This window comes from Pygoscelis adeliae, unplaced genomic scaffold (assembly GCF_000699105.1).
Source record: "Pygoscelis adeliae isolate BGI_AS28 unplaced genomic scaffold, ASM69910v1 Scaffold372, whole genome shotgun sequence".
Taxonomy (NCBI): Eukaryota; Metazoa; Chordata; class Aves; order Sphenisciformes; family Spheniscidae; genus Pygoscelis; species Pygoscelis adeliae.
In genome coordinates, this window is record NW_008824357.1 from 1,701,784 (window position 1) to 1,717,858 (window position 16,075).

At 43.3% G+C, this 16,075-nt stretch overlaps 1 protein-coding gene across 1 annotated transcript in view; it reads right to left on the reverse strand.

Moving 5' to 3' along the window:
- NEFM (neurofilament, medium polypeptide) overlaps nt 1-13,088 on the reverse strand; it is an 18,937-nt gene extending 5,849 nt beyond the window's left edge. The window contains exons 1-2 of the mRNA XM_009319548.1: nt 13,022-13,088; nt 1,745-1,763 (exon numbers count right to left, since the gene is read on the reverse strand). Coding sequence (XP_009317823.1) covers nt 1,745-1,763; nt 13,022-13,088 — 86 coding nt within the window. The remainder of the gene's footprint in view (nt 1-1,744; nt 1,764-13,021) is intronic.
- Between the last annotated feature and the right edge of the window lie 2,987 nt (nt 13,089-16,075).

Here is a 16,075-nt window from a genome sequence, read left to right on the forward strand (position 1 = left end):
GAGCAGGGGGCAGAGGGGTCCCAAGATGCAGCCCCCGCATCCCCCCTTCCCCAGGCGGGGTCTGACATTTGAAGGTCAAAAGCGGGCGGAGAAGGGAGGCTGGGTGGGTTCGCCGGGTTGCTTTGCGGCAAGGAGAGCTCCCTGCAAAGGCTTCGCCTCCGTTTGGGGTGGAGGACGGGCGCGGGAAGGGGGATCTGCAGGAGGAGGCTGGATGCAGCCGTTGCAGTGCTAGAGCAGCCGGGCGGGCAGTGAACAAGAGTTTGAAAGACCCCCCTGGCATCCAAAATCCTTGATCTTGATACTTCTTCCCCTCGCTGTCTTCCTCTCTTTTCCTCCCACCCTCACATCTTAATCTAACGCTTGGCGCATTGCTTAGAAATAAATTCTCCTTCTTTGAAACCTTGTTAAAAATTATGTTTACATGGTACGACATACTTTGTACGGGTTGCATTACAGTGACTAGCTAACATCCAGACTCTGAACTCCTCTCGGATGGGTTATGGCTACACAGGCAATCGATTAGTAAGCTGCAAAGAAAAAAAAAACTGCTGGTACTAGAAAAAGCACTGCTACAGCTCCCATTGCAAAGCGAAGGAACGCTGAGGGGGGCGATTTTAACCCCTCATTCAGAAAGGGGGTGAAAGTGTGTGTCTGCCTGTGTTCGGCAGTCTGTGAATTTTTAAGTAGATGATCTTGTTAACGGGCAAAATCCTTCTCAAAGATCGCCTTCTCGCCTTTAACCTGGGACATACACGGTTCCTGGGTTTGCTGCTGCTGTGTCTTCACTGTGGAGAGTCAGGGAAGTCTGAGGGACAGGGTTAAACTTTGCAAACCACATGGAACATCGTACCTCTGCTGGCTCATTAATATGATGCTGTCATAGGACTGCAGCACTGCAGTCAGCGGAGAAGTCAGAATTATCCGAGGCATCTGCTGAACTGTATTTGCAAACATAGGCGGTCAGATCCGCTGTTTAACCTCTCCAGAGTTTTAGATGATAAACGTAGAGAAAAGGTTTTCTTATAATTGAAGCAATCACAGGTTCTAAATCTGTTCCATTAATTTTGCTAAAAGTTTTCTCCGTAGGCAAAAAGCATCCCTTTGGATTTAATTGGAAGGCAAAACAAGATTACTGTCTATTACGGCGTTGCATTTGGTTTCCTTTTAGGGAAAAAGATATGTTACGGTCTGGTTTATAACTGCTTTCTTCCCTGTTAAGTAAAGACTGGGAGGGAGGAACAGATCATGGTTTTATACATATGGAAAACTTACTGCAGAAGAAAACATATGGTTAACAGAAGTGCTTGGGAGTTTTCATTATGCTTTTAATCTTCTGAAAACAAGCGAATGGTGTTGAACAGCGAGGAAGGAGGGGCACACCGAACTTTGTAATAGAACCCCCTTTCATTAAATACCTTGGTGCATGGATTGTTTTAAATCCATTTACCCAGTATGCAAAATAAATTGTTGCTTTATAATCAAGCAGTGATAGCATTTGACTTATTTATTTAATACTGAAATTCAAGCAATGCAAACTTTTATAGAATACAATAATTTTCATGATGCATATTGATTACCTTAAAAATCGGGATATTTAGATGAGAAAGAGTTTGCATTCACAGAGGCATTTACAAGCACGTACAGAAATCTTATTGAAATAAAATACATCATTTTAATTTAAAAGACATTCTTGCAATGTTCGTCTCTCATCTATAATCAGATGCAGGTGGACAATACTCCTGCTACGTTATCCTGAAGGTGATCTGAAGGTTAGAATGAGTCAGGGAAATCAGTCTAAAACGTTGCCTTATTTCTGATGAGCACCTAATCCCTTTTTTCTTTCTCTCAATACCCACTTTGGAGATTTTGAAATGCAGACTAATATTTCTGCTTATAGGGAACTTTTTGCCTCAAAGTTTAACAAGCAAGCATCGCTCCTTTGGAGCAAACAGCAACCTGACGTCTCAGGCTTTGAAGCAGAAGGGAAGGAACAGGCACTCCCACAGAATCGAAAAGCAGCGGCATTGATTTTAATCTTGATTATACACTATTGACAAACCTGCATTAAAGAAATACTATAGGAGGATGAGACTGAATTCTGCAGCTTCCTTAAAAAAAAAAAAAGGAAAGAAAATACAGAAGGTGGAGTTGCACAACAGCCTGGCTGCTTCCAGATAAAGGAGTTTAAAAAATGTCCGATGATAATGAATTAACTTGACTATCTTTTAAAAAATTATAGAATCGGATGAGTAGAAGAAAAGGGGGTTTTGGGTGGGGTTTTTTATGTTACACAGGGACAGTAGAATGAAGACAACTGGACAGATAATATAATGCAGTTGGTTGGAACTATTTAAAAAATGATTTATCAGCTTAAAGGGGGTTTTTCTTGGTAAGTGGCTGCCTGTTTTTAATATAAGCCTGATTTAAGCTTAAGCTTAAGCAATTTAAGCCTGAATAGGTCTTAGAGATATCCATGCAAGGAGGGCAAACACTAACATCAGAAGGAATTTTGTCAGAGTGAAAAGAGAGTAAGGAAATGAGAATTTGGTCCACTTTTTATGTTCCACACCACAGAGTAATGTAGATTGGTGTGACTCTCCAAGCCAAGGAAGTTACACCGATTTATGTCGGCTGAAGACCTTGACGTCCTAGAACCTTATTTGGTCACCATAAACTTGTAATAAATAATGGCCCAGATAATCAGCTGGTGTAAATTGGTCTCATTCCAGCAGAGTCAAGAGAGCAAGGACGGACATTTTAGTCCGGCTGAGGATATGTCCCAATATTTATATAGCGACAGCTATGGAAGGAAACAGATTTATGCACTGAGGGCCTAGTCCTGTACGGTGTTGGATGCTTCTTGAGCATCCAACTTGAGCTTCCTTCTCCTAAGGAAGCCAAGAAGTGAGCAGCATGCACAGAAGGAGTGCACAGCACACTGCAGGATTGGGCCATCGCGTGAAGGAGCAGGGCTGGTGTCCAGCTTCATGGGAAGCTGAACTTTTAAAAGGATTTACTTTTTTGTTCCTTTTTTGTAATCTGTTCAGGATCTTGAGATTTGAAATATCAGATTCTGGGGGGGGGTTTAATGATGGGTTATCATGATCATTCACAAATTATCTTCAGCATCGTCTGGGGACACAGCTGGTACAATGAAGGAAAGGGGACGTAGCGGAGGGGAGGGGACCAAACTGGGCATTTCACCTCCGTCTGTCTCAGACTTGCTGGGAGCGGTGGTGAGGCCGGGCAGCCTGGCTAATGCAGCTGCGCCAGCCTCTTTGATAGCATGCCACAGCATAAAATACAAAGGCCCTAGTGGGGAACGCTTGTGCTTTCAAAAATTTATATGTTCATTTTCTTTCTGTTCTAAACTGGACTTTCTCAAGACAGAACTGTAACACAACAACGTTTTCCTAACACGTCCCGCTTTTCATCATTCCCATTCAGCCAGTGGTCATATTTCAGGACCTTAAATCAAACATTTCCAGACACTTGCATTATTTTCTTCATGCAGAAATGCTTTGTGTTGCATTTGCGGATAATAAATTTCTGAAAGCACAGTCCTAAAGCAGCATTTGCGTTCAGTTTACCAGTGAATGAAAATTTCTTGCAAATTCCTACAGCTCATCCCTGAGCTCATTGCTGCGATTCGCTGTCCCTGATTTATTTGCTGCAAGATAAACGTACAGACCTGTTTCCTTCAATGTCAATATCAAGAATTTGACAGCTACGAGCATACTTCAGTCATTTACTAACTTAAAAAAGCTAAACATTTACCATACCGCCTACATTTTTCAGTGATGTTTTCCTTGCATTTTTAAAATGCTGCATTGCACACTGATTTTATGACGTCTGTAATGCAATGTTCTCTTTCACGGCCACCTCCTGCCTTGTTTCAAAGGGCCAATTCTTTAGCTTGTGTGAATTCACAAAGGACCGGCAACGCTGAATTACTCCAGTGAAGGACTTAGCCTAGAGTCTTATGATTAATAATAGAGAGATATTCAAGAAAAGTTTCAGATCCCGCTATAAATTACTACAGCTTTCTCTGGCATTATATGGGATAATGGTATTCACTTGGGTAAGAGGGAAAGGGACATTTTGTGCCTCCATCTCCATGACAGCTATTCATGTCTCCGATTTTACACAAACATATTCGAGCAACATACTGAGTCCTTGGCCAGCAAAAGCCCTGTCCACGCTCCTTGAACTGGATGTTGAACTCAGTTCCACTGCTTCTTTAAACTGCTCTTTGACCAACCAGCTATAGATGTGTGATGAACTTGCTATGTGAAAAGCAGATTCAGCACACAAATGAACTGTGACCCTTCTTAGTGACAACATTTCTGAAGCAATGGCCATGTACATTAGACAGATATTGGAAAATTTGGTTCCTACCAGAGAATTGCTTTGTAGATTCCCATATCAGAGAATTCAAAACCTGACAAAGCAGAAATAAAACTGCCTAGAACAGCTTTTTTTAGGCAGAAAGAGTTTGGAGGTGAAGGTTAATGAAATAGAGTCAGAAGCAAACTTGCACCTACTCAAGAAAAGGAATGAGCTTAGATGAAGACGCTGAGCCTCAGTTTCCTTTCTGGTACCATTCTTTCACATCATCAGTTGAACAGAGGTGCACCTCTGATGCTATAGCCCTGTTACAATCCCAGAGTGATGTAAATGGGTTTGGGTGCAGTATTGGAGTTAGATCCTCTGCCCGCGTATCAGCAAATAATGAAAAAACATAGCAGCTGTAAGACCGCTCTAAGGGCTGCAATCATAACGACGCTCAGTGCCTTTCTGTTAATGTCACTGTCTTTCAACCATAGTAGTACCATTTCATCACAGCCAGCTTTAGCCAAATACCTCAGTAGAATTAACTCACGTGCCGACCGGGAGGAGTGGATCCAGGTGCGGCATAAATGAGTGTGGAGAGTGTCCCGATGCTTCAGATGGCGATTCAGCCCCAGTGGACACCCAACACTGCCTTTGATGAGACTGAAAGTACTAATTTATCCCTGGACTGGAAAAAGGGTTCATCACAGAGAAAGATCTGCAGAGTTTACATGGTTTAAAACTAGTTTCAGTGGGTTGTTGCAAATGAATTTGTCAGAGAGAACTGGAGTTGATGGGGGGGTACACAATGGGCGAGTCAAGGTGTTACTGTACATTTAGACTGGGCTTGGAATAGCGCCGGGTCTGGAAGTCACAACTGAGGTCCATTAGCTTAAATTGCCTTGCCTGCTTGGTTAAAACTCAAATCAGAATTTCTTGATCCCATGCCGAACTACATACTGAATGTCACATGTGACATCTTTTAAAAGCTGTAACTCCAGCAGGAACTGCACGTGCTGAGGAAACGCAGTCTGCAGCAACCTGTCGTCTGTGGCCATAACTAAATTGTAGGATTAGCAGGATGGCAGAGGAGTGAGAGGGGATCACATACTGATGTTCTCTAACCAATGGTTAGGAAATGGTTGATTTCAGGTTTTCTGGTCTCTCTTGGAAAATTTGTCTGTATTCAAGGTATTAAATCACCCAGTTCTGCCTTTTGTAGAACCGGCAGATTCAGGCACACAATGGACCAGGCACTGCAAAGGATCAGCTCTGAGCCACAGCCCGGGAGAAGAGAAACTCAGATTTAATTGGCTTAGATGAAAAGCAAAGGAAGTAACATGGCTTTGTTCCCTTGATGCTTCTATGCTCTGCTTGGTTTTATGGCTCACTGGTCATTTTTCCTACGTGTATTGTCTGATGTTTCAAACTGAACTACCCTGAAAGTTGCCATCCAGAAAATAGCACAGGTCAGGATAGCAATCTTCTAGTGATAAAGTGATCAAAAATAGCTCTTCCTCCCTCATTTTGAGAGGCTTTTTCCTAGCCCTCCCTTCCTAAAAATATAACTTTGAAAAGTGGCCACAATGCTTCCTTTTATGGCCACTTTTCCCGGAGTCGTACATACCATATGACAACGCTGCCATAGGGCAAAACTATTTCTAGAGTGCTCCTTCCAAGGAAAAATGGAGAAAAATTACTGCAGGCTGGAAATCAGAGAAAGTTAGCCACGGCAACGGCTAACTTTGACATCGGTTATCACAACACACATGTCACGCTAGCAGTTAGAGGCATTATTGGGATAGAAGTCCCATTTCTCAGTACAGTGGCAGCACGTGGACGGGGGAAGGCTTGCCAAGAAGCCCTGCCTGCTGTTTTAACCGCAGGGTTGATGTGCAAACCACACCCATGTTTAGGATCAGCTTTTAAAATACCTCCTCTCTGGACCAGCTTGCTCAGAATATCCTGGGCCTGACACATAACCTGAAACTCAGTGGATTTTAACACAGCAAAACTGCCGACCGTGTAAATGGGCTGAGAGCTCTGTGTAACATTGAGGCTCGGAGGTGGGGAGCTCTTGGGCGAATTGAAAGCAAATCTAAATCAGTGTTGCTCCACTAATTTCAGAGAGATACCTACATTTGCTTTAGTTGGGAATAAACCCTATAATCTAGGAGGACTTATGCTTACAAACGCATGGACCTAACTCTGCAGGCAGTTACTAGGCGCTATGTGGCAGCTGTTACGAATTTGTTTGTGGGCTTGGCTCCTCCATGTGCATTTGTGTTTCTCTCCTCTGTTTACTGTCCCTCTGCTTTTCCACTCAGCTTTACTTTAGTACTTATTACTCACAAAGCAACAGCTGCATCCCGCTTCTTCCCTGTGACATTTGACTTTTCTTTCTTTTATTGACTTGTTTTTAACTGAGGCAAAAAGTGCACTTAAATATGGATGATTCTTATTTCTAAAATAAAAGGCCTGATACAAGGAAACATGTTCTCCCCGCTAGTCTAATTGGTATCTAGGTTAATTGCTCTCATGCTGGATGTTTAATTGATTTGCGTAAAGAAAGCCAGTGAAAGGCTGCAGCTCAGTGACGGCTCTACATAACTGCAATGACTCCTTCTTTTTCTTTTTAATTAGTGCTAAAGGAAGAGTCTACCTTGCAGAAGGCTGCTGAGGTCTCTGAGGGATCAGTTATTATTCAGACGCTGTATATAAAGATAGTTTATTTTTCTGATGTAGCCCTCTAAGGTAAATGTTGAACAGAGCTGAAGAAGTTTTTCAGGTAAGACTGTTTTACAGCAAATTTAAGAAAGAGGGGAATATTAAAGTAGTCCTGCTTGGAGGACTGACCTCGTGCGAAGGCTTTATGGGTGCAAAATCTGAGAATTTCGTGATATGAATTATCAGTTTAGCCAAGGAGCTCGAAGGAGCCTGGGCAACCTAGTCATTCCGCTTTTCTTGGAATTGCGATAGCACGGTGGCATTGCATCTCTTAGGACTCCTCGCTATGGCCTGCTTCAGCTTTTTTCCTAAACAAATGCGAGATTCAAATGTTCTTCCAAGAGCTTATCAAATACTGCTGGATGAGAACCACACGTTAAGCTGCAAATGTAGAATTGCACGAGGGCCTTCGTTAAATACAGATTGCTCGTTGTAGCAACTGGACCAACTTTCTTATACGCAGTCACAAAATGCAACAACAGAGTCTGTGCTTTACTGCATCGTCTCTTGAAACTGCCCGTGGTCTGAGACAATTGCCCTGTGGTTTTTGTGATAGAAATGTGAACTCTGTGTATCAAGCTCATGATCTCTGCTTGAATCGGATGAGGAATTATCGGGATGGGCTTGCTTTGTAAGGTACTCCTTATGTTTTTAAAGCTACATACAGAAATCTGAGCTGCTTTTTGGCTGGAATGTCAGTTCGATTTCTCCAGTCTTAACATCTAAAGAATATTCTTAGTAGAAATAACTATAAGCTGATTAGGAGGGAAGCAATAAATACAAATCAAATCGAATCTTGCAGACACTCACAGCAGAAAAATCAATGATTTTAGTAATACATTTTGCAAACTCATTTTATTGTAAGAAAATATATATAGCTCCTTTGAAGTCTTGATTAAGCGGGAGCTGTAAGTCTTCCTTTTGTCTCAAGGTCCTCAGCTGGAGTAAAATTCAGAAGTTTTTAAACAAGTTTAAAAGCAATGGTGTCAGATTATACCAAATAAAAGCTGGAGTGTACAGAACATGCACACAGGACAGGCTAGGAAGGCCATCCGTCCTGAAGGGATAGAGTAGAAGAGAGATGTTTATAGGGAGCTGCCTGTGGCAGTTCTGAAATGATTCCATAATGTGATTTAAAAATGGAAAGAACAAAGGTAATTTTCAGTGTGCGGTACATTTGATTATATCAGTGACTGTCTAAGTTTGTGGTAAGACAGGAGCTTGTTTTCCATTTGGAATGGAAGGAAAGGTCATCAAAAATGTGTTTTTTTAAATTTGCCAGTATAAAATGTAATTCTATATTCCTTGAAACGATTATATTCATTGGAGTCCTGTAGGCATTTCATTGCTTTGAGACTCCAACATTTCTGCTTTGTATTTGTCTAGCTGATCCTCTATCAGCATGTTCGCCACTCAGACTTCTTTCTTTCTTACCCCCATCAAAGGTGAGTGTGAGAAGGACCTACAGGGATAGAAAAGATATCAATAAACAGAAATTCAAGTGACCTTCAGTAATGCTGTGGTCACAGTGATGCTGCAAGACCATGACATGCAAACTTGGTGGAATTTGCTGCATCGCTTTTCTTTTTTTTTTAAATTTCCAAGCTTCAGATTAGCATTGTCTCTCATCGGCTGACTCCATGTCAATTAAATGCATTTAGAAAACACTTCGAGAAAAGAATTTAAAAGGTATCACCTGTAAATTTCAAGGTCAGAATATTCTGCATCATCATTTGAAATGCTCCTTGCCTTGGCAGTGCAGGCTATGTCTGAAATTTTGTCAAATGTAAAGTCTGTAGGTTTCAGAATTAAAAATTAAAGCAAACAAAACTCCCTCAACTGATCTCTTAACCCAATTTTCTTAAATAGCCAATGGGAATTATTCAATGTTTGTGGAGAACGAGAGGAAGCTTTATCTAATAATCTCATTGCTTCTGATATGCCACAGTCTGCTCCCTCTACCTCAATGCATCCATTTCCCCTACGTCTCTGCCTCGCAGTGACCTCTCCATCATTATGCCAGCAGTCAAGATTGCAACAAACGTGTTCCCCTGACTCACATGGTTTTTACTACTGATTTTTTTCCCTATTTCTATGCAATGTCCTCTCCTATCAATGGCAGAAACAACACCCATTCTGTAGATGCTGCTGTGTCCTCTTAGTGCCCCATAAAGTACAATCATGTCCTACTATTTTAGCTGTGCCCAATAGTTATAATTTCATAATATGAAACAGAGATCATGCTGTGATCCCAGTTTATAGAAAACTCCATCCAGCCTGACCGTGATAACATTTCTCACCCACGGCTCTCCCCGGATCACCAGCTCCCCTGGTTTGTCCTCAGCGTGGTATTGATTGCCCAAGTCAGCCAGACGGTGGCACAGACCGGGCAGCCTTACACAGCTTTTCCTTCAAATGGAATTCAACGGGAGTTTCCTCGGGCAGCGAGCGAGGTTTCGCTGGGATTTTAATGGACCTTTCCATCAACAAGACTCACCTCTGATATGGCAGATCTTTCACTGCCATAAATCAGTCTCCTTAACTAGCTTTTCCTCCTGTTCAAAAGATTTTTCTAAATGAAATTATCTATTCTGCTATCACTGTCATTTGGGGGACACAATCTTTACACACTATTTTGTTAGAGGCGTTAATATAATATCCCAGAGCAAGCGATAACATACCCTTCAGGAAGGGATGTGATACATCACACCGTGCAAAAGAGCAGTCACAAATGGACCTGCCTTTGGCATTGAGGATCAGAACAGGCTCTTCCTGCTCATCCCAGGGAAAGTCAGGAGTAGATTTATGCCCTTGCCAGGAGTGACACGCTGCAGAACCGCAGTGGAAAGAGAACAAACTCCCAGGGGTTGGCTGCTAACGTCAGTGGCACCGGTGCAAATGAGAGCAGCCTCCTGCTCAGGCGGCTTCTTCCAGGAGCACGGGAGCCTGACGAGTCAATGATAGGGAGGGAAAAGGCATGCCCTCGTTAGCCCCCTCATGAGAAGGAAAGGAAAATAACTTTCCTTTTTAAGCGAGGTTTGGATGAGGACCTTATCCCGGACACACCACAGGGTTTACCCTCCCCAACTTGCTTCCCTACTTTTTCCGCTACAGCCCTTTTCTCCCCATCAGATCACACTCCCTAATGCCGCCGCTTGCTCTACACTCCCACTCATTCCTCATTTGGCTCCGAGAAGACCGAGCGCCTGTTTGCTGCGCGCGCGCGCGGGCCTGACTCACTAACTCCGAGCACAGTTGTGCCGTGGGGTGGGTGTGGGATGCGGGGAGCCTTCCTGAGCCCCACAGATGAAGTGGTGGCAGTGCTGGAGGCACCAGCCCGGGGCAAGGTCTGCCCCGTCAGGTATAGCAAATTATGGCCCGTTTTATGGCTTGCAGCACTGCGCTGGCACCCAGAGCCACCCTTCCCCATCAGCTGCTGCTGAAGCTGAAAGAAAACCCTGCCTGGTTGTGCGTGCACAGATTAGTCTCATCTTCCATATATTTTGTGTTACCTGCACACCGTAGCTGCTTAATTGCAGCACCCACCGTGGGCTGTAATTTGGCCTAATTGTGCGCTTCCTTCCGTTTGTGGTATGAGCGTTCTTTGTATAACACAAACGCAATCTGTGGAGTATTTTTTATGTGGATGGTGCAAAGTAACTGAGCCTGCTTGTTCTTCCGTGGGACTTTGAACTTCTTCTACGAGCAGCTCTTATTTCAATAACTGTAGTTCTTGTTAATAAAATCTTTAATCCAGTGATGAGGTAGCATGGTTTGCATGGTCTCCGAATGTGGCCCCTCTTTCCACCTCTGCCACTTGTTCACTGGGGAGCTGTGGCTGCAGCATTTCATCTTGCTCTGCTTCTGTTCCTGCCTAATGAATATAGAGATAATGAAACTAATGAAACCACCTTCGCTGCAATGCATTTGAGATCCACTGACAAGAATTACTGAATAAAAGGGAGGTGTTTTTTTATCATCTCTCAGTAATGAGAACAACTCATGTATAAAATTCTCTGCTTTAAGTTGTAGCTCAGTCTCATCTTGATCCCCTACAACAATGTCAATTTTACTCTCTCCGAGTAGGGTTTGCAGAACTGGCTGCCACGCTGGTGTCCATTCCGGTGATTAAATGCCTTTCAATAAACCAAGGATAACTTAGCGTGGTGTTATTAAAACAGAATTTTATGGGCCGTAACCTGCCATCATTTCGTGTGCAGAGCTCCTGCTGAGTTCATCAAGACATCCCTGCCCAGAGCGATGGCGCAGGGGGAATGGCCTTCTGGTTCTCCTCTGCTCGCTTATCTGCCCTTTCTCCGGGAACCGAGTTGTCTCAGAGAAAAGCAACCACACGCTCTGACTGCTACCTGTGCTAGAAAGGCGTATGTAACTATGCCGTTCAGCTAAGGCTGCTACATGCAATATAAAAAAAACCAAAAATATTTAAAAAATTATTGGATTTATCAGACACATTCACAACCCTAGCAGTTTTCCTTTGGAAGAAATGTCACTTCTCTGTCATCTCTCCAATATTGCTCTCTTACACTGACTGGATTACGCATCAGAGGTGCTGCCTTTTGCATAACTTGCTGTAGAACCACATGAACGCGGTTATGAACGTAGACTGGTGCTCCCAGTGCTTCTCAGCTTAGACCAAAAATGATTGCTAAGGATCCATTGGCTGTGTAAAATAAAGTCGGTATTTAAAAAAAAAGAGTTTTTTCTCCTGAATGTTTTGGTAACATTATTACATCATCCCCACTGCTCCCATCAGAAGTACGGATGAACAGACATCTCGTTACTTTACACAAAAAAAATATGGTATAGAAAATCTATACTTAAAGTACAGATTCAGTATAGCTTCAAGCTGGCCCCAAGAAATTGCTGCTCTGTTACTCTGCATTCCCAGCAGTGCATCGCTGCCCCTGAGGCTGCTGAGTTAATAACTCCACTGCGCAGCATCCAACAAAGTAATTTGTTTACTCTTGTGTGGTGCATTTATTAGAACTTAATGTTCTCCACTTCTTTGCTAACCCTCATTATAGCAATATTAAAAGAAAGTTCCCACTGTGAGTTTAGTGGGTTTGGAAACTTTTGTAAGAGGGGGATGAACAAATTTGTTGGATTGAGTTTTCAGCACGTTTCCATCATAAGCCAAAAACAGTCCTTCTAGTCCCTGCTTTTAATTGTTTCAGCTAATTGGCTGAACAGGTCATTAAATCAAAAGATGCAATATGAAGTTTTCTGTCAAGATGAAAGGCTGTAATGACTCTCATCAGTCGTCTGGCTTCTCTGATGCTTTGTCCTGATATAGGCTGGTCACAAGGAGAAATAACTGGGATTAACGCCAAAGCATTTTGCCTTTTCCAAAAGAAGCCTTATTAGCATTTTGTGTTGGTCAGGTTGATTGGTTTCACGCCAGAAGTGTGTGTCTGCTGCCTTCAGTTCCCAGTTTGCAACCAAGACGCTTGTACAACTTCTTTTTTGCACTGAATCCTGTTTCTAGAAATAGATTAATGATATTTATTTATTGTCTGGAGGAATCCCCATCCTCTTTCCTGACAGTTCTTGGCGCTTTCCTTAATCCCACACCTTTTACCATTAATAAAAGAGAAAAAGGTGACGGCTGGCACCATTTTAAACGTTGCCTCTGTCCTTGATGCAGCTGTGGTCCTCTCCACGTGCAGCTCCAGCAGAGTCCCTGGGCCACCGGTGCTGCCCGGGGAGCAGGGCTGCGGGTGTCAGGACCGCCTGCCCTGCAGAGATAACCACTGCTGCCTTCGACCGGGGATCGTGCTGAGAGATCCCGTGTTTATTGACAGACATTGCAGACTAAGGCTGAGAACAGCCACTCTTGGCGTTAAAATATGAATGCCAAGAACGGCTGTTTTTTTCTTTCCTTCTGCAGAAAGGGTTGGATTCTTTTCAAATTGTTATTTTTCACCCACAGGAACTGCATTACCTCCTTTAAACACAGAAAGGAAACGTTCTACATGCCAGATCTTATCTTCGTTTGCAGCTTTTGACATCCTTGCGTACTAGTGAAAAATGTCTTTTAATTAGGATGAAGATGTTTGGAAAGCAATATGAAAAGGAATGGAGGCAGGTTCATTTGGAGCAGCTATGTGTGATAACTCTGTGTGTGTAGGGGCCTGATATAACCTTCAAATGCTGTTCTGCAGTAGCAGAGTTAAGTATATTCTGTAAGTATAAATGGAGCCTAATTTCTTTTACAGAGCAGCAATCAATAGGTTCCAGAGGTCAAGGAAAAAACTTACATGCTTTTTAAATTTTGCTTTCTAAATAAATAATGTGTGTGAGAGCAGCAGTGACAAATGAAGTGGGGCTGGTAACAGCCCCCCGTGCTGGGTGAGCTCTCGTTCCATGGGAGCCAGTGCCAGCTTTATCATTGCATCCCGCATCTGGAGCCTCTCTGTTTTACACGGCAAACCACTGCACTCCTGTGGTGCGCGAGGGACTGCCAGTCCCTTAAGCAAAACAGTGATGCCTTGAGAGTACACCATGCTCTCGGGAAGTTTTTTAAAGAATTGCCTTGCTTTCTCCTTCCTTTTGTTACCCAGCAGAGCAGCACATTTCTCTCTCTGAATACTGTGGTGGTTTTTTTATCTGTACTTTAGGATATTTAAACGGCACAGTTGCTAGCAAAGCCCCCGTACAAGCCAGTGTGATTAGAGATGCATTTCACAGACGAGACATTTCCCTTAGCTGCACATCCAAAAACTCGTGCACTTGATGGAAATCTCAGAGGATAAGTGACTTGACTGAGTCCAACCAGTAAGCCAGTACCCGTGGCCTGAACACTGGATAGGGATCCTGTTGTTCACCCTGCTTGTCCTTCGGCTTTGCTTGTTCCCTCCTGTTCTTCAGAAGCCGGGGGCTCATTTCTATTTTCTACACCTTTATTAGACTCTCCCAACATAGTTCCCTTTTCAGAGCAATTTTCTCTCGCAGAGTCATTGCCATTCGCTACAGGTAATTGTGCTACCTCAACGGAGCGGTCTGGAAGGGTTTAATGCCTTTTGTTCAGGCGGGGTGATTTTGGAGCAAATTGGGTGCTTAACATGGCTGGTTGAAAAGCAGGATTAAAATATGCTGGCAAAAGGATCGTTCCGCATAAAACCAAGAACCAGAGAAGTTCATGAAATAGAAATGCATTCCGGCGGGAGGGGAGGATGGCATCCTGCAGTAGTTAGCAGGACGGATGGGCTTCAGGCTTCAGGCTTGACCTGAGGCTTTGCCCAACAGGTTCAGGTGAGAGATATGATTTTTATGTCCCCACACGTGACACGTCAGAGGAGCTCACTTTCTGGGAGTGTCTGAGTTCCCTGCTTCCCCTACCTGAAGACACCTCTTTGTATCAGGCCATTTTAAGGCAATTTATGTTTAACATAAGAAATAACCAGGTTTTATCTGTAGAGGGGGAGTAGGGAAAAAAAAAGGACTTTTTACCAAGGTTCAGGTCAAGGGACACCCCCAACAGCAAGAAACCCACTTGATTCCTTTCTATAGCTTTGAGTGTTGCTGTCACTGAGGATGGATATATGGGTCACTCCTCTCCCTCTCCCGTTCGTGCCTCTGCAGGTATAAGCCTGAAATGCTCTTAAGCCAGGCTCACGTGAGTCAGCAAGACAGCCTGTGCTGGAGCTTCTCCTTCCAAAAATGTCAGCTACTGCTTGATGAATTAAACATGTCCAAGTATTCGTTTCTTCAGTGTGCTCTCCACTAGACTGCTTTCGAGGCTTTTTTTATGTTCCGCCTTCAGAAAACTAGACAGAAACTGGGAAATCCTTGATGTGTGGTTTGTGAACATGGAAGTTACAGGGAAATGCTGATTTCAGAAGAAAGGCAGCTACGTGCAGGGGTGTGTGTGTGTGTGTGTGGGGGGGGGCATATTCTAGAATTCCTGGTTACAGGAGGGGATTTTATACATTTTATCCTTAAGAAACTGTGAAAAACTCCTGAACTGAACAGCTGAGTGGTGCTGCTGCACATCTTAAAGAGATCTGTGAATCAGAAGGCGGTGAGAAGCGCGGTGTGGAAGAGCGGTGTGGAGGATGTTCTGGATGATAATGGATGTCTAAGTGATAATGGGCTTGAAGCATAATTAATGTTAATGGATAGCATTTATGTGTAATGCAAAGAACATGTTCTGAAAGCCAGATACAAAAATAGATTTTTTTTTTAAGACATGAAGTTTTAAGCTCTGAGGACTAGACATCGGAGCTACTATGCAGTTATTTTATGCATTTTATCTACGGAAAAACCTTGTTCTTTAGAAGCTTGCAGGGACTGGGAAATGCGTGGCCTAATTTTTTTCACATCCTGACAAATGAGGGATGCTCCATCTACCTGGCAGTGTCATTAAGCTGATATGGCTAAAATTTTTAATGCTTTTTGTGCATTGAAATCCAGCAACAAAGATGATCAGAGCCAGTATAATAATAAAAAAAAAACGAAGAGGAGTTCTGTAGAGGGTATGAAATGTCAGGGAGGAGGTAGTAACCAACAGCTGTGAGGAGGGAACTAGTAAAATGAGGTTGTGCGATTGTGAGTACTCATGGGTTTGTGCCCTTCTGGCAGCGCTGGTTGTGTCCCTTTCCCTAAGAGCGGTCCCCTGAGGATTCAGTCTATGGAAGGATCAAGGGAGAGGAGCCTTCCCTCTGGCTCAGATGGCAGATGGGGATGCTCTTGGGGCTGGAAATCTCTGATGCAGCACTAGCCATGATTCATTACAGCCGTCGTTAGACTGGAGACATAATTTTCCCATGCGCAGTGATGTTAGAACTCTTCCGAGTGATTGTATTGTAGTACCTTTGCAGTACTGCCACCCTTGCTGGCCGGGTAGCGCCAGATATTTATAGATATGGAATAATTCTTCCCTGGTAACAAGACATGGAGAGAAAGATGCATGTGTCTGTATCATGAAATACTTCCAGCTAGACTGCACAAATACTTATTACTTCCCTTGATTTGTATTCCTTGGGTGTAAATTTAT